This window comes from Salmo salar, chromosome 10 (genome assembly GCF_965601325.2).
Source record: "Salmo salar chromosome 10, fSalSal1, whole genome shotgun sequence".
Lineage (NCBI taxonomy): Eukaryota > Metazoa > Chordata > Actinopteri > Salmoniformes > Salmonidae > Salmo > Salmo salar.
Window position 1 is genome coordinate 102,046,120 of NC_138300.1, and position 18,723 is coordinate 102,064,842.

The 18,723-nt window shown below is 40.5% G+C and overlaps 1 protein-coding gene across 2 annotated transcripts in view; it reads left to right on the plus strand.

The window, feature by feature from the left end:
* The window catches only part of furinb (furin (paired basic amino acid cleaving enzyme) b), a 220,006-nt gene that overhangs the window by 192,451 nt on the left and 8,832 nt on the right, over positions 1–18,723 (plus strand). For both annotated transcript variants that reach the window (XM_014125103.3, XM_082957299.1), the window contains exons 10-13: positions 752–852; positions 15,794–15,897; positions 16,003–16,300; positions 16,981–17,108. In XM_014125103.3, the coding sequence (XP_013980578.3) occupies positions 752–852; positions 15,794–15,897; positions 16,003–16,300; positions 16,981–17,108 (631 nt within the window). The remainder of the gene's footprint in view (positions 1–751; positions 853–15,793; positions 15,898–16,002; positions 16,301–16,980; positions 17,109–18,723) is intronic.

Genomic DNA, 18,723 nt, shown 5'->3' on the forward strand with positions numbered 1-18,723 from the left:
AAATAGATAGGGAGACAATGGACAACCTTGTTTTACTCCTCTTAAAAGCTCAATACTTTCTGAGAAGTAACCATTATTTACTATTTTACACCTGGGGTTGCTGTACATAACTTTAACCGATTTGTTTAAGAGATTCACCAAAATTAAAATAATCCAGGCATTTATATATAAATTCTAGTCGTACTTTATCAAATGCCTTTTCAAAATCTGCTATGAAAACCAGGCCTGGTATCTTTGATGTTTCAACTACTTAGCATGTTAGCTAACCCTTCCACTAACCTTAACCCTTTTAGCTAACCCTAACCTTAAACCTTTTAGCTAACCCTAACTTTAACCCTTTGACCTAACTCCTAAACTTAACCGTAACCGTAACCCCAACTCCTAGCCTAGCTAACTAGTTAACGTTAGCCACCTAGCTATAATTCATAACATATCATATGTTTTGCAAATTCATAACATATTGTACGTTTTGCAATTCCGTAACATATTTTGTAATATATCATGTGAAATGGGTGATGGACATCCACAAATGAATACAACCACACAAAACTTGTGTGTCTGAGATTTACATACAGAATAATATGAAATGCTCTGAGACCAGATTGCCTAGGCAGAAGTCACCCAATGACAAAATCCTTACTTGAGATCCACATACTCAAACTTCTTTTGCATAGATAAATAAAGCATGAGTTGTTTAACTTGCATCTCTATATAACTGATGTTGTTTCCTCTCGTCTCTCTCTTCTCCTAGGTGACTACAGACCTGAGACAGAAGTGTACAGACTCCCACACGGGGACGTCAGCCTCAGCCCCCCTGGCTGCTGGGATCATCGCACTGGCTCTGGAAGCCAAGTGAGTTATTTCTGTTACACTCTAATATCTCCGTTAACCTGCCATCTCTCACACTAGAATATCTCTGTTAAACTGTCATCTCTCTCTCTACAACATCTCTATTCAATTCGTCTCTCAATAGAATATAGTCTCTCAATATCATAAGACAACCGACCGGAAAAGAGTAGTGTGTGGTGGAAGGTGAGTCTGGCATGGATCAGCTCTGTAGACTAAACTCTTTAAAAAAAAGATGCTAAGTACAACCATATAGGATTCTTCGGTTAGTCCCCATAGGGAACCCTTTTTGGTGCTAGTTAGAATCCTTTGCAGATTGTAGAGTCTAGAGCCCAACCAATATGGGATTTCTGAGTCCGATAATGATACCGATTTTAGGGAGGCAAAAGTCACCAATTACTGATATATAGATAGTCAAATCGATCTATGGTAGTGGATAAGAAAGCAGAAGTGTAGGTTTTTTAACAAAATATTAAAATTAACATTATTTAAGAATATTTTATTTGTAGTTTACATAATAACCACCAAAAAGCAACTATATTCTCTATAAATACAAAACAATTGTTCAGTGTACCTTCTTAGGTTTGTGAAGATGTATCTATCTATGGCTGTGGATAAGAATGCAGAAGTGTTTGTGCTGAAGCGCTACAAGCACACTAATAAACAAGGGGCTGAATGAATTAAACTTAGTCTCAAAGTAAATCTGAAACTGCACTGTTCACAAGTTCACAAACTTTGCTGTGAAATGCAGTAACGTGCAGTTCGTCATGTCATCACTAGATGTCAGCATTTGTATTGAGTATATTCACTACAGTGCTTTACAACAGTCAAAGGTCATGTAAAGAAACATTTTATGGCAACCTTGCAATGAGAGGGGTCATCACTAGTTACCACAGCCACAAAGTCAGAAGGCCCGCCTACTTGACCAATCAGATGAGGGAGTGTGATAACGCATATGCGGGGAGACGAGAGACATGCATTTATTTTATGTAGTGATCCATCAATGATTTGGTTATTTATTAGCTATGATAAAACTAACCATTCTAAATGCAAAGGGGTAATCAGATGTCTTATTCAAATTCAGCTTGCGAGCTTATCATGATGTTTGCCCTTACTCATAGTTACTTGTCTTAACCCAAAATAGGTTTACTCCAATAGCTGCATTGTTTTTAAAATGGCATGTAGACAAACAAATTGACACATCTTGAATTTGTATTTTATTTTCAAAATCCACAATTTAAACATACAGAGTTTCACAGAAATTCCCATTTGATTTTGGGATAATTTAAGATGAAAACTTCAACCTTGTTACTTTATTTGGCACTTAGGCACTTTATTTACCTTAACATACCCTTGCAGTCCGCCAGTTTCCATCTCTGTACAAAAGCATGGTCTTCAAGCTATGGAAGATGGCAAAACATTGAATAATAATAATAATGATTATTATTATTATTATTGATTTGCACTTTTCAAGACCCACAAAGCTCTTTAGAGTGTAAGGGGAAACTCCCCACCCTTACCCCACTTACATACAAAAAAAACAGCTTTACATTTTTGTTTTCTACAAACATTTTGTTACACATTATTCATACAGTTTACATACTTTTTTACGGTCATTCAACTTGTAATTCCAAATTGGAAGCTCTGGCATCTTTCTAGAGCTCTGACTTTCTGACATGAAGATCACTGACATCATGATTTGACCTCGTTTTTTTCCAAGTTTCTAGTTGTCTTGAAAGCACCAATACTCTTGCAATAAGTGCCTTGGGATCTTTAGTGACCACAGAGTTGGAACACCCGTTTAAAGCCCCATCTTCTTCAAGTACTTAACACTTAAACATCATTAAAATGCAATGAATGTTGTAAAAGTGTTTGGTATAAATTATAGTGATTTGTCTTTGAACTTACTGGCTTGTTCTTGTTCATTTCAGCAACATATTTTTCTTTGGCTTTTGATTTTCTGTCTTTCCCTGGTGGCATTCATACGTCTTTGTGCCCACAACTTGAAAGTGAACACCATTGAATGGGAGACTTTTACACTCCCAACTGATTTTTTTTTCCTGACAAAGGTTGTGTATCTATTGAAGGTCAAAAATATGATACAGGTTGTTCAGAAATTATTCACACTCCTTGACTTTTTCTACATTTTGATGTGTTACAGCCTGAATTTCAAATAGATTGACCTGACATTTTTTGTTACTGGCCTACACACAATACCCCATAATGTAAAAGTGGAAATGTTATATTTTTCTGAATTTTTACAAATTAATAAAACATTACAAGCTGAAATGTCTTGAGTCAATAAATATTCAACCTCTTTGTTATGACAAGCCTTAATACGTTCAGGAGTAAAAATGTGCTTAAGTCACATAATAAGTTCATGGAGCCACTCTGTGTGCAATAATAGTGATTTTAACATGATTTCTGAATGACTTCCTCATCTCTGTACCACACATACAATTTCAGTGCATTCAGAAATTATTCAGACCCATTGACTTTTTCTACATTTTATTACGTTACAGCCTTATTCTAAAATGGATTAAATCGTTTTTTTCCTCATCAATCTACACACAATACCCCATAATGACAAAGCAAAAACAGTTTTATTTAGTTTTCGCTAATTGATAAAAAAAAACACTGAAATATCACATTCACATAAGTATTCAGACCCTTTACTCAGTACTTTGTTGAAGCACCTTTGGCAGCAATTATAGCCTCGAGTCTTCTTGGGTATGACACTACAAGCTTGGCATACCTGTATTTGAGAAGTTTCTCCCATTCTTCTCTATAGATCCTCTCAAGCTTTGTCAGGTTGTATGGGGAGTGTCGCTGCACAGCTATTTTCAGGTCTCTCCAGAGATGTTGGATTGGGTTTAAGTCCGGGTACTGGCTGGGCCACTCAAGGACATTCAGAGACTTGTCCCGAAGCCACTCCTGCGTTGTCTTTGCTGTGTGCTTAGGGTCTGAGGTCTGAGGTCCTGAGCGCTCTGGAATAAGTTTTGATCAAGGATCTCTCTGTACTTTGTTCCGTTACTCTTTCCCTTGGTCATGACTAGTCTCCTATTCCCTGCCGCTGAAAAACATCCCCACAGCATGATGCTGCCACCACCATGCATTACCATAGGGATGGTGCCAGGTTTCCTCCAGACTAGGGCTGTGGCGGTCACAACATTTCATCAGCCGGTGATTGTCAAGCTAATAACTGTCGGTCTCACGGTAATTGACCATGAATTAACATAAACACATTTAGCATCTCCTGGCTTCCACACATTTTAAAAAGTATAATAAATCCATGTAATATAGCCTACACCTTCACAATGAATCCATTATTTACTTTAGACAGGTCTAAAGAAGCATGATATGAAGAAAATGTAGTCTATTTCAGAAGAATAGAATAGCATACTCTGAGTTGTCCTTATGTTAGGTCCTGATGTGGCTGTGCCAAATGGCTGTGGGCTACACTAGTTCATTTAGCAGACAAGATTTGTTTATAATTCTGTGGCATTATTTTATATTATTTTATAGTATGAAGAATACAATTGAACAAAGCTGAATAAAATATAAATATTTTCTCCAAACGATTTGAGGGAGTGCCCACATGCGGCTATTCTGTGTAAAGTTGTTAACAAAGAGGTAGGTACTTCTATATGCTTAATTTAGAGTTATTAATGTAACTCTAGTTGTTCTACAAATGTTGGGCTATATGTTTTGATTTATAATACATTGTAAGGCTGCAAGATGAGACTCTAATGATGATTTTTTTAAAGTTGCTTGAAAGGCATGAGCTCTGCTTTTTTTTGCGCAGGTTGTACACACTCTAATAGTCTCTCATTCACAATATGACAAGCACTTGATAATGCCTCGAATTTCACGGCAGCATCCCCTTTGTGGCCATAATGCACCCTAAAAAAATCCATGCCTTTTGCGGCCCGTAGTGCTGCGTTGTGCCCTGAATGTGCTGCGCAATCCGAAGCATCTCTCACTCACATGGCTCTCCATCACATGATCGGGTCTTTCTCACAGGATACAAGTTAAGACAGACACATCGGCGACGCAACTGCGAGCGTCCTTATCCAATTCCGAGGTGCATATTGAAGATATTGGATGAACTGTCCACATTTACTTTTCGTCAGCCAACAAGATGAGTAGGCCTAACAATCAACAAAAGCACTAGCCCATGTCAATCTACTATCCCTTATAGTACAAAAGTCAACCTATTCTATTCTGTGCAAGAAATAAATATTCCAAACAGTCTGCGACAGTTGTGGGATGCTATAGATCGTAAATTAATACAACCACTAGCATAATTTCTTCTTTTTTTATGCAAAGTAGCTAATGCAACAGATCAGAACGTTTTGTTTAAAAGGTTGATAAACTGTTAGGCAATTTTTTCACATTATAAGCGCAGCAATGCGCTTATAGGCTATAAGCGCGAATGTTCCATTAGCGGAAAATACCATTATCAAAAGTGACCGCAAATGCAATTATGCATGTAATGCTTTTATTATAAAGGCGCATTTTTATGATGAAATTGATCTTCCCCAAATGTGAAACTCACACGCTGCTTATATACACTACCGTTCAAAAGTTTGGGGTCACTTAGAAATGTCCTTGTTTTTTAAAGGAAAGCACATTTTTTCCATTAAAATAACATCAAATTGATCATAAATGCAGTGTAGACATTGTTAAAGTTGTTCTGGCTCAAAATGGCCAGAAACAAAGAACTTGCTTCTGAAACTTGTCAGTCTATTCTTGTTCTGAGAAATGAAGGCTATTCCATGTTAGAAATTGCCAAGAAACTGAAGCTCTCGTACAACGCTCTCGTACAACGCTGTGTACTACTCCCTTCACAGAACAGAGCAAACTGTCTCTAACCAGAATAGAAAGAGGAGTGGGAGGCCCCGGTGCACAACTGAGCAAGAGGACAAGTACATTAGAGTGTCTAGTTTGAGAAATAGACGCCTCACAAGTCCTCAACTGGCAGCTTCATTAAATAGTACCCACAAAACACCTGTCTCGAAGTCAACAGTGACGAGGCAACTCCGGGATGCTGGCCATTCTAGGCAGAGTTCCTCTGTCCAGTGTCTGTGTTATTTTGCCCATCTTCATCTTTTCTTTTTATTGACCAGTCTGAGATATGGCTTTTTCTTTGCAACTCGGCCTATAAGGCCATCATCCCGGAGTCGCCTCTTCACTGTTGCGCAACATTGAAGTGTTTGATTAGATTTTCAAAAACATTTGCATTGATGTCAGAGTGATTAGAGGGCCAATAGAGTGCTGAGTACCAGGCAGTTAGCAACTTTGGTAGGCTACTAATGACCAGCAGCATCAGAGCTTGGAGAAGCCTAATTACCGTGACTAAACGGTCATGTGGAATTTGACTGCCTTCATGACTCGTGACCGCCGGTGTGGCGGTAATATGGTCATCGCAACAACCCTACTCCAGACGTGCTTGGCATTCAGGCCAAAGAGTTTAATCAGACCAGAAAATCTTGTTTCTAATGGTCACAGAGTCCTTTAGGTGCCTTTTGGCAAACTCCAATTGAGCTGTCATGTGCCTTTTACTGAGGAGTGGCTTCCATCTGGCCACTCTACCATAAAGGCCTGATTGGTGAAGTGCTGCTGAGATGGTTTTCCTTCTGCAAGGTTTTCCCATCTCCACAGAGGAACTACGGAGCTCTGTCAGAGTGACCATCGGGTTCTTGGTCAGCTCCCTGACCAAGGCCCTTCAACCCTGATTGCTCAGTTTGGCCGGGCTGCCAGCTTTAAGAAGAGTCTTGGTGGTTCCAAACTTCTTCCATTTAAGAATGATGGAGGCCACTGTGTTCTTGGGGACATTCCACGCTGCAGAAATGTTTTGGTACCCTTCCCCAGATCTGTGCCTCGACACAATCCTGTCTCGGAGCTCTAAGGACAATTCCTTCGACCCCATGGCTTGGTTTTTGCTCTGACATGCACTGTCAACTATGGGACCTTATGGGACCTGGTTTGTGCCATTCCAAATCATGTCCAATCAATTTAATTTACCACAGCTGGACTCCAATCAAGTTGTAGAAACATCTGAAGGATGATCAATGGAAACAGGATGCACCTGAGCTCAATTTTGAGTCTCATAGCAAAGGGTCTGAATACTTATATAATACCTTCCTAACTCAGTCGCCGGAGAGGAAGGAAACCGCTCAGGGATTTCACCATGAGGCCAATGGTGACTTTAAAACAGTGAATGGAGTTTAATGGCTGTGGTAGGAGAAAACTGAGGATGGATCAACAACATTGTAGTTACTCCACAATACTAACCTAATTGACAGAGTGAAAGAAGGAGGCTTGTACAGAATACAAATATTCCAAAACATCCATTCTTTTTGCAACAAGGCATTAAAGTAATAATGCAAAAAATATGGCAATGCAATTCACATTTTGTCCTGAATTGTCACGTCCTGACCAGTATAAGGGTTATTTGTTATTGTAGTTTGGTCAGGACGTGGCAGAGGGTATTTTGTTTATGTGGTCCGGGGTGGTGTTTTATGTAGTAGGGTGTTTGATTTATTATTTCCGGGTTTTTGGGGTTATGTTCTAGGTTTGTATTTCTATGTGGTCTCTAGTCTTTTGTATTTCTTTGTCTAGTTTATTGGGGTTGGACTCTCAATTGGAGGCAGGTGTTTTCTCGTTGCCTCTGATTGAGAGTCCTATATATGGGTAATTGTTTGGTGTAGTGTTGTGAGAGATTGTTTCTTGTTTTGCCTGTGTGAGCCTGACAAGACTGTTTTGTTGTTCATGCATTCTTCGTTTTGTTATTTTGGTGTTCTCTTGATTTAAAATAAATAACAAGATGAGCATCCATATTCCTGCTGCGTTTTGGTCCTCTATTCCCGACGACAACCGTTACATGAATACAAAGTGCTGTGTTTGGGGCAAATCCAATACAACACATTACTGAGTAACAATCTACATATTTTCAAGCATAGTGGTTATGGGTATGCTTGTAATCGTTGCGCTTTTCAGGATAACAAAAAAAAAACTGAATGGAGCTAAGCACAGGCTAAATCATAGAGAAAAACCTGGTTCAGTCTGATTTTCACCAGACCCTGGGAGAGGTCCAAATCTACACTGGAGTTTCTTACCAAGAAGATAGTGAATGTTCCTGAGTGGCCAAGTTACAGTTTTGACTTGAAAATCTTTGGCAAGACCTGAAAATGGTTGTCTAGCAATGTTCAACAAATGTTGCACAATCCAGGTGTGGAAAGCTCTTTGAGACTTACCCAGAAAGACTGTAATCACTGCCAAAGTATTGACAAAGTATTGGCTCAGGGGTGTGTAAATTAGATATTTCTGTATTTCATTTTAAATACAATTTCTAAAAACATATTTTCAGTTTGTCATTATGGGGTATTGTGTGTAGATGGGTGAGGGAACAAATATATTTAATCCATTTTGAATTCAGGCTGTAACACAACAATATGGGGAATAAGTCAAGGGATGTGAATACTTTCTGAAAGCACTGTATGTTACTATTACGATGAAAGGCTTTTCGAAAACTAACAAAATGAGAGGGTCATGGCTAGAAGGGATCCAACTTTAGTCAGAATTTACTTTTCGTAGCGGGTTTATAATTTGCACAGCAGTTAGGAGAATACACGTGTCAGGTTAGGATAATTAGGTTAAGGTTAGGAAAGGGGTTAGCTAAAATGCAAAAAATGCATAGACGTAAATTTGACAAAAGCTTGATTCCATCTAGTCATGATCCAACGTGAGCTTGCACACGCTAGCTGTTCATTATGAAAATGTTTTATTTCTAAAACTATAATGTAAGTTACACTGTTATTCAATACAAAACGGATCAGCTGTATATTTCAAATGTAAATGGCATGCACTGATGACTGAAAACATTCACGCAGGAAAATGCTTGCCGCACTAGTTTTAGTCACACACCTTCTAATTTAGTTAGCTACAGTTGAAGTCGGAAGTTTACATACACCTTAGCCAAATACATTTAAACTCAGTTTTTCACAATTCCTGACATTTAATCCTAGTAAAAATTCCCTGTCTTAGGTCAGTTAGGATCACCACTTTATTTTAAGAATGTGAAATGTCAGAATAATAGTAGAGAGAAGGATTTATTTCAGCTTTTATTTCTTTCATCACATTCCCAGTGGGTCAGAAGTTTACATACACTCAATTAGTATTTGGTAGCAGTGCCTTTAAATTGTTTAACTTGGGTCAAATGTTTCGGGTAGCCTTCCACAAGCTTCCCACAATAAGTTGGGTGAATTTTGGCCCATTCCTCCTGACAGAGCTGGTGTAACTGAGTAGGGTTTGTAGGCCTCCTTGCTCGCACATGCCTTTTCAGTTCTGCCCACACATTTTCTATAGGATTGAGGTCAAGGCTTTGTCAGGGCTTTGTGATGGCCACTCCAATACCTTGACTTTGTTGTCCTTAAGCCATTTTGCCACAACTTTGGAAGTATGCTTGTCCATTCGGAAGACCCATTTGCGACTAAGCTTTATCTTCCTGAATGATGTCTTGAGATGTTGCTTCAATATATCCACATCATTTTCCTCCCTCATGATGCCATCTATTTTGTGAAGTGCACCAGTCCCTCCTGCAGCAAAGCACCCCCACAACATGATGCTGCCACCCCTGTGCTTCACGGTTGGGATGGTGTTCTTTGGCTTGCAAGCCTCCCCCTTTTTCCTCCAAACATAACGATGGTCATTATGGCCAAACAGTTCTATTTTTGTTTCATCAGACCAGAGGACATTTCTCCAAAAAGTACGATCTTTGTCCCCATGTGCAGTTGCAAACCGTAGTCTGGCTTTTTTATGGCGGTTTTGGAGCAGTGGCTTCTTCCTTGCTGAGTGGCCTTTCAGGTTATGTCGATATAGGACTCGTTTTACTGTGGATATAGATACTTTTGTACCTGTTTCCTCCAGCATCTTCACAAGGTCCTTTGCTGTTGTTCTGGGATTGATTTGCACTTTTCGCACCAAAGTACGGTCATCTCTAGGAGACAGAACGCATCTTCTTCCTGAGCGGTATGACAGCTGCATGGTGTTTATACTTGCGTACTATTGTTTGTACAGATGAACATGGTACCTTCAGGTGTTTGGCAATTGCTCCCAAGGATGAACCAGACTTGTGGAGGTCTACAGTTTTTTTCTGAGGTCTTGGCAGATTTCTTTTGATTTTTCCATGTGTGCATGCAAATGGCCTGAATGACAGATATGTGCCAACTGTCTTGCTTTTTGCAGATTGCATATTTTGATTGCAAACTAAATAAGACTACAAACATAATAGGCCAAGACAAAGGGTGTTATTTTTGTATCAAGGAAGTCCAGTGTTCACACATTAAGTAGCACAGATTGTTGGCTAGTCTAACTACCTTGCTGGCTAGATAGAGCCTAACTACATTGCTGGCTAGCTATCCAGCTAACTAGGTGAACTAGTTAACATTTGATGAGGAGACGTATTTGTTCAGTCTATGTTTATAATATTGGCGCTTTATTTGTGGAATAAAGACTGATACAAATATTTCTATGGAAGGCTAATATCCATAGCCACAGGAATAAGTTTTGGAGTGGGGGCCAATACACTACTTTTGTGAAAATGTTTTAACTAAATTCATTTAAGTGTTTACCAACAATTGTAAATTCAGTCTGATAATTATCTGTACAAAACAGTTTATCTGATAATACTTGTGGAATATAAACACTTGCTTGATATGTTTTCCAGTTTCTTGAAATACTTTGCAAATGCCACTTATTTCTATGTTAAAACTGAGATGGTCTATTCATTCCTTTTCCATTTTAGTAGCACTCTTATCCAGAGCCACTTACAGTAGTGAGTGCATACATTTTCATACTGGTCACCCGAGGGAATTGAACCCACAACTCTAGCATGGGAAACACAATGCTCTATCAACTGAGCCACATCATCACAAACCACTTGATATCTCAATGTACTCAATTACTGTATTGTGCATTGTTTTTCATCTTGGTGATGAAAAGTCTACAGGTACAAACCTAGATGACCAGCCTATGTACAATGCGCTAATGTACATTTACAATAAGTGGTTTGTAAGTGATTGTTTTCCATGTAATTTAATCAAGAAAAATATTTCACCCTGCCAGAGTGCAAAGAACCTTGGCATGACCCTGCAAACATCAAAGCAGTGACTTGCTAATGCAGGTTCATGCTCTACAACATCAGTAGAGTACAACCTTACCGCACACAGGAAGAGGCGCAAGTCCTAACCCAGGCACTTGTCCTCTCCCGTTTAGATTACTGCAACTAGCTGTTCGCTGGGCTCCCCGCTTGTGCCATCAAACCCCTGCAACTTATCCAGAACGCTGCAGCCTGCCTGGTTTTCAACCTTCCCAAGTTCTCTCATGTCACCCCGCTCCTCCGCACACTCCACTGGCTTCCAGTCGAAGCTCGCATCCACCACAAGACCATGGTACTTTCCTACGGAGCAGCAAGAGGACTACGTATATCGAACATGTCTGTAGACAGTTGTCGAAGTGACATCATGAACATTCTATTGTCGTCTGACATCAAACTTGTTGTTGTCATTATGAAAAATGATAAACACAAAAACGACAGAGTACATGACATCAGCAGCCTGATGGTCCAAAATAGCATAACTCATGCATTTTAACACCAACAAACCCATTCGTTTAAAAATGAATGTAGGATATGTCAATCTAGCAAACCAGGCAACTTAAAGCAACTTTCTAAACAATGTTTAGGTCCATTTCTAGCTTGTTAGCTGGCTAGATAGTTCAAATAATGATCATATCATAGCTGACATCATCTTAACTTTATTCATTATTCATTATTACAGGAAAATAAACTCACAACAAGATCATTATTTACAAGTTAATGGCAAGATAATTATAGAAAATAGCTTACGGTTGTGAGTGTTACAAAATAAAAGCAGGGCATTCTACCGGAAAATGTTAGAACTTCGACACTGTCTCGTTGGCCTAACGTTATATCCTAATTTGACTTTGGTGCAGGTCATGTTGTTATTCGCATTACCGTCTCTGGTAAACACACATTATATCAAATAAAATCAATGTTTATTTGTCACATGTACAGGATACCAAAGGTGTAAACGGTACAGATAATGGTTACTTGCATAGTGGAGTCTTTTGTTTAGATGTGTAGCTAGCTAAACAGTGAACCATAATCCCAACTCATAATGTTACTACCATGCATGAATCTTCAGATAACTGAAATTCACCAACTAGGTTCAATGTTAGCTAGCTAGCTAACATTAGGCTATAACTAGCAATGCAAATCGCTTTTTGAGATACAAAATAATATTACTACACAGATCATAAACGTAACATTAGCTAGCGAGCCAGCCAACTAATGTTAGCTAGCTAGCAGTACGCTTTAACTTGCAATGAAAATTACTTTCTGACAAAATTCGAACATGTAGTATCTGAAAATGTAGCTAGCTAGACTCTCTTACCCATATACATCGCTTCTCACTCTCTGTCACGGATGTCATGGTTGCCCTTAGTTTGAAGATGTAATCCAGAGACAGGTGTTTTATACAACAGCCTTCTGTGTGTTCTCTTTTCGACTCCCTCCGCAAATTTGCAAACTCCAGAATTTTCTCCATCTCCTTAGCCATCATACTGTTTCCACCGGGAATTCCACTGATTTCAAAACTCAGTCAACTTCTTCATTGCAGAAGCATGCTACATGGCAGACCAATCCGAACTCATCTCTCGGCATGTCCAGCCCATCCATTATCTCAGACAATCGTGGCTAGCGGGAAGGTTCCTGTCTCTTACAATTCCAACTACTGAATCCTGCAAGATACTGTTCTTAACCTTTTCACACGTACCCACAAACGTGTGTGATCATTGTACAGTGGTCCCTGCAGCGTACGCTCAAACCGGTTTGATTAACGTCCAGTTTCGTTTGACGCAACAGTCAGCATTTGAGCTAGCCACACTGTTTTTTCACAGAAACCTTTTGCACATACACAGTCCTTACAAAGTTATGTCCTGAATGTGACAAGTTTATTTTGGGATGCAATGTTCAGATATCCACAGAAGTAGCAACAGCATACACAATCATCCAAACCGGAAAATGTAAGCTAGATTAGTCCTAGCGCTAACTGAGGAAATATTGACGTAATACAAGCGGTCATATTTACATAACTCTCGGCAGACAGAAATCACAATATGAATGAGCTAATAGCAATTACTATTTATAATTCATCACATCACAGGTGAGCTCAACATTGATCCAAATAATTGAGTAAAACACTTTCTAGAAGTCGAAAGTAATCCGATGATGGGTAGTTTGGGTAGTCGAAGAAGCCGGTGTTTGGAGGATATATTGGCACGGCTGTTGCCAATATATTCTCCAAACACCGGCTTCGAGGGCATTATCAATTTTATACAACAGGTTACCAACATATTCAAATTATTTTCATAAAAACCGTTATTTTGATTAATTTATTCATACTATTTCATCCTTCCACAAGATATAGCCCCGTCACAAATCTAGGTTTGCTACCCAAGCCGGCTGGTCATTTGTTCTATCGGTTCGGTTGCTAGAAATGAGACCCAATCGTTCAGTCTTTTTGTTATGTATCTATGGACACGACCCAGTCGTTCATTCTAAATGTTCCATTGTCATACTGGCTTGCTATCTAGCCAACTATGGCTAACTTACAGACAGAATAACAGCAAAGTAGCTGCATTTGCATTTGTTTAGTTTTCTAGTGACATTTATTTGGATGCATCCATAACAATGAGCTAATGAGGCGCGATTTCGCCTGGCATAGAAAATGTGCTCACTGTTGTTCAGAGGCGCTAGCCAACAACACAGCTAACACAATCACTTCAAACTGAAGCTGGAAAGACTGCAAACTAGCAGCACTTCGTTTCGTTTGACCTTTTTTCAATTGACATTTCTTTGTACATATCCATAAAAATTATGCCAGCTGATTTATGATTTTGACTGAATGAGAACGTCCAGATGCCTGTCTGTGCGTCTCATCCCGACACATTCATTACTATTGGACAGCTGGAGATCGAATTTGAATATTGAAATAATGTTGCAAATGTCAGGCGAGACAGACAGCAAGGTTTATACAAATCTCCGCTGTTGAAAACTAAATGTTAGTCTAAATGAAATGTGAGATAATGTCTAGATGCTTTTTATAGTGGAGATCTAGTTTATAAATAGCTTGGCTGGGCTGATGAGACAGTGGATTGCGTAGTGAGATGGAACAGAGTAAATAGGCGTTTTTTACATCATAGATTTAGCTGGTGGTAACTTGTGGAATAGACACGGGCTGGAATGCAGTTCTAACCAATCAGCATTCAGGATTAGACCCACCCATTGTATAATATGATGTTAAAGGTTCTAGGTAGAACACTTTGCCTTTACAAGATCCCTCGTCTTCTTAAAAGGCTTCTTCTGCTAAAAACGGTTCTTGGTAAAAACTCTATCCCTCCGCAAAGAACCCATTTGGAACCTTTTGAGATACAGCCACTGTCAAACACACTCCCCCCTCCCACATACACACATACACAGTGCTTGACTTGGGCAGGAGCACACCAGAGCTGAGTACCGACACCTAAATGCTCTACTGCTTGAGCTTCTGTTCCTCTTATAGAATATTACCTCACAAGTATTGTGGAGCTCCTGCGCCTAAATATAAACAGTACTGGTACTCAAAACGGGTACCGGCACCTATTTCAGTCCAACTCAAGCATTGCACATACACAAACATGTACTGCATACTGGTAGTCATTGCCAATACTCCATCCACTGCAGCAACAGTGAAGGGCATTGTGAAGGGATGGAGGAAGTTTGCTTCAATATACAGACAATGACAGTCCAAACCCAATAATTATCCAAAGTGTAGATCATTTCCCCAGAGAGAGCAATAACAGGGCAACTTGTATTTCCTCAGGAGATGGAATTCATGTAGATGGAATCATTTAATAGGGAGAGCACTGTTTTTCCGGCGAGGTGACATTGATTGGATGGAGTTTCATGTCTATTAATAACACATGAGAGCGTGTGAGACATGAATGCTGATGGAGGGAGTGTGTGGATGTGGAAGGTTGTTGAGGTGAGAGTCTGCTGCTGCCTCTACTGCTGTCGCGCTGCGGAGTGGTTCTATTGCTTCTATTTTTGTCTTGGCACGGCCCACGGCGGCGAGCAGCGAGGTGAGCAGTAAACCCATGTGATTCATGGTTTGATTATCTTCGCCCGCAGTCCTCCTTTTCTCTGCTCACTACAAAGGCATATGCTCCCTTAACGTCTAGTCCACTCAGCCCTACCTATCTACCTCCGCTAAATCAGCTGGAGAGATTTAATATGGCCCTTGTACTTAGTGCAATGTGACCTGTCCCAGCATCCTCCAAGAACAAAATCATTAAGAGCTACATGAAGGCTAGTTGTCATTACTGACTGCTTTACTGGTGCTCCACTGTGGGTAGCGCCAAGTTCACACAGCTGGCCTGACCACGTGATCTGCCCCGAAATTACGAAGACAGTTGAAAAAGAGCGGTACCACTGAGGGAAATATTTCAGCTCAGCTTGCTGTACAGTACAGTACCCTGTTATCCTACTATGAGGTTTTACTGTGTTTTCTCACCATTAAACACCAGTGTTTATGGCTACCTTTATAATGGTGCTGTTACTGGACACTGCTATTAAAACATTATGGACCACGTCCATTTCACAGCTGTGGGACCGACATGTACCTGATATATCTCTCAGGCCTCTAGTGGGGATTGTATCCATCTTTTTTGTATTGTATGTCTTTTATCTTTCCTATCTGCCTGTAGTATGAACCTGATATGGAGGGATATCTCACTCACTAGATTATCTCTGTTAAGCTCTCCTTTCTTTTATTAGAATATCTCTAACATAAGAATAAATATATCTTCGTCTGTCTCTGTATAGTATGAACCTGACATGGAGGGACATGCAGCACCTGGTGGTGAGAACCTCTCACCCTGCCCACCTCAGCACGGACGACTGGAGTACCAATGGAGTGGGTCGCAGAGGTAACAGGAAAGCTCTCATTGGACATGCCTTGGATAACTGAACTACATGATAAATGGACTCACTGGACTCTTCATAACTTCTCTCATGCTTTTTCTGTTTCCCAGTGAGTCATTCGTATGGGTATGGTCTGCTGGATGCGGGGGCCATGGTGGCCCTGGCTCAGAACTGGACAAGTGTGGACCCACAGCACCAGTGTGTTCTCACCATGCTCTCAGAGCCTAGGGACATAAGCAGCCGGCTGCTGTTCAGTAAGACATTGGACGCCTGCTGGGGCAAACCAGAGTATGTCAGCTCTCTGGAGCACGTCCAGGCCCGCCTCACTCTCTCCTACAACCACAGAGGAAACCTGGCTATACACCTCATCAGCCCCCTAGGGACACGCTCTACCCTGCTGGCACCCAGGTACTCTCACACGCACACATCTACTGTAGAAATACAAAGGAAACCTCATCAACCTCATACAGTATCAGTCCGCTAGATACACAATCCCCCCAGGTAAACATACACACGTTCACAGAAAAACACATGCAGTGCTTGTTGTTTTTCATCTCTGTTCGCTTGAAGTGCTGTGTATTTTTGACAGCCAGTCTGGGAGGTATTGTTCTTGAAGAGCCCTGCACTGTTCAGGGCGGTTGCTATGAGATGAATGTTTTCGGCTCTGAACCCTAACTACTCTCTATTTCTCTCTCTCTGTTTTGTCTCTCTGTTTCTCTCTCTCTGTTTCTCTCGCTCTGTTTTTGTCTCTCTGTCTCTGTTTCTCTCTCTTTCTCTCTCCCCCTCTATCTTTGTCTCCCCCCGCTCTCTCTCCCCCTCTCTCTCTATCCCTTCGCCCTCTCTCTCTTCCCCCTCTCCCTCTCCCTCTCTCTCTTCCTCCTGTCTCTCTTTCTATCCCCTCCTCTTTCTCTCCCCCTCTTTCACTCTCCCCCTTGCACTCTCTCCCTATGTCTCTCTCTATCCCCCCCTCTCCCTCTCTCTCTCTCTACCCCTCCTTCTCTCGCTCCCTCACTTTCTCTCTCCCCCTCGCTCTCCCTCCCTATGTCTCTTTCTATCTCCCCCCTCTCTCTCGCTTTCCCTCTTTTCAGGCCTAAAGACTACTCATCAGAGGGATTTAATGACTGGGCCTTCATGACCACCCACTCGTGGGATGAGGACCCTCGAGGGGAGTGGACCCTGGAGATAGAGAACGTCTCAGAACAAGGGCACGACTATGGTAACAGGACATGTGTACCTTCATACCCCTCCTCACATACACCAGATGCTCCGTCCTCCTCTTCTCTGATGTTGTTTGTTGCAGTCTCAGTGTAGCAGGGGAAATAAGATGAGTGCTTCTCTCTACTCCCTCCACCTCCTCTTCATCCTTATTCCTGTCCACACTATATCACTTCACTCGCCTTCTCTCTCTCTCTCTCTCTCTCTCTCTCTCTCTCTCTCTCTCTCAATTCAAAGGGCTTTATTGGCATGGGAAACATATGTTTACATTGTGTAAGTGAAATAGATAATAAAAAAAGTGAAATAGAAAATGAACAGTAAACATTACACTCACAAAAGTTCCAAAGGAATAGAGACATTTCAAATGTCATATTATGGCTAAATACAGTGTTGTAACAATGTACAAATAATTAAAGTACAAAAGGGAAAATAAATAAACAGAAATATGGGTTGTATTTACAATGGTGTTTGTTCTTCACTTGTTGCCTTTTTCTTGTTGCAACAAGAAGTATTTCACCCAATAGATATGGGATTTTATCAAAATAGGATTTGTTTTCGAATTCTTTGTGGGTCTGTGTAATCTGAGGGAAATATGTGTCTCTAATATGGTCATACATTTGGCAGGAGGTTAGGAAGTGCTGCTCAGTTTCCACCTCATTTTGTGGGCAATGTGCACATAGCCTGTCTTCTCTTGAGAGCCAGGTCTGCCTTCGGCGACCTCTCTCAATAGCAAGGCTATGCTCACTGAGTCTAAACATGGTCAAAGCTTTCCTTAATTTTGGGTATGTCACAGTGGTCAGGTATTCTTCTACTGTGTACTCTCTGTTTAGGGCCAAATAGCATTCTAGTTTGCTCAGTTATTTGGTTTATTCTTTCCAATGGGTCAAGTAATTATATTTTTGTTTTCTCATGATTTGGTTGGGTCTAATTGTGTTGCTATCCTGGGACTCTGTGGCGTCTGTTTGTGTTTGTGAACCGAGCCCCAGGACCAGCTTGCGTATGGGAACTCTTCTCCAGGTTCATCTCTCTGTAGGTGATGGCTTTGTTTTGGTAAGGTTTGGGAATCGCTTCCTTTTAGGTGGTTGCAGATTTCAACAGCTCTTTTCTGAATTTTGATAATTAGCGGGTATCGGCCTAATTCTGCTCTGCGTGCATTATTTGGTGTTTTACGTTGTACAGGGAGGATAGTTTTGCAGAATTCTGTATGCAGAGTCTCAATTTGGTGTTTGTCCCATTTTGTGAATTCTTGGTTGGTGAGCGGACTCCAGACATCATAACCATAAAGTGTTCATCAAATCAAATCAAATTGTATTGGTCACATTCACATATTTAGCAGATGTTATTGCGGGAGTAGCGAAATGCTTGTGTTCCTAGCTCCAACAGTGCAGTAGTATCTAACAATTCAATGGGTTCTAAAACTGATTCAAGTATTTTTAGCCAGATCCGAATTGGTATGTCGAATTTGATGTTCCTTTTGATGGCGTAGAAGACCCTTCTTGCCTTGTCTCTCAGATTGTTCAGAGCTTTGTGGAAGTTACCTGTGGCGCTGATGTTTAGGCCGAGGTATGTATTTTTTTTGTGTGCTCTAGTGCAACGGTGTCTAGATGAAATTTGTA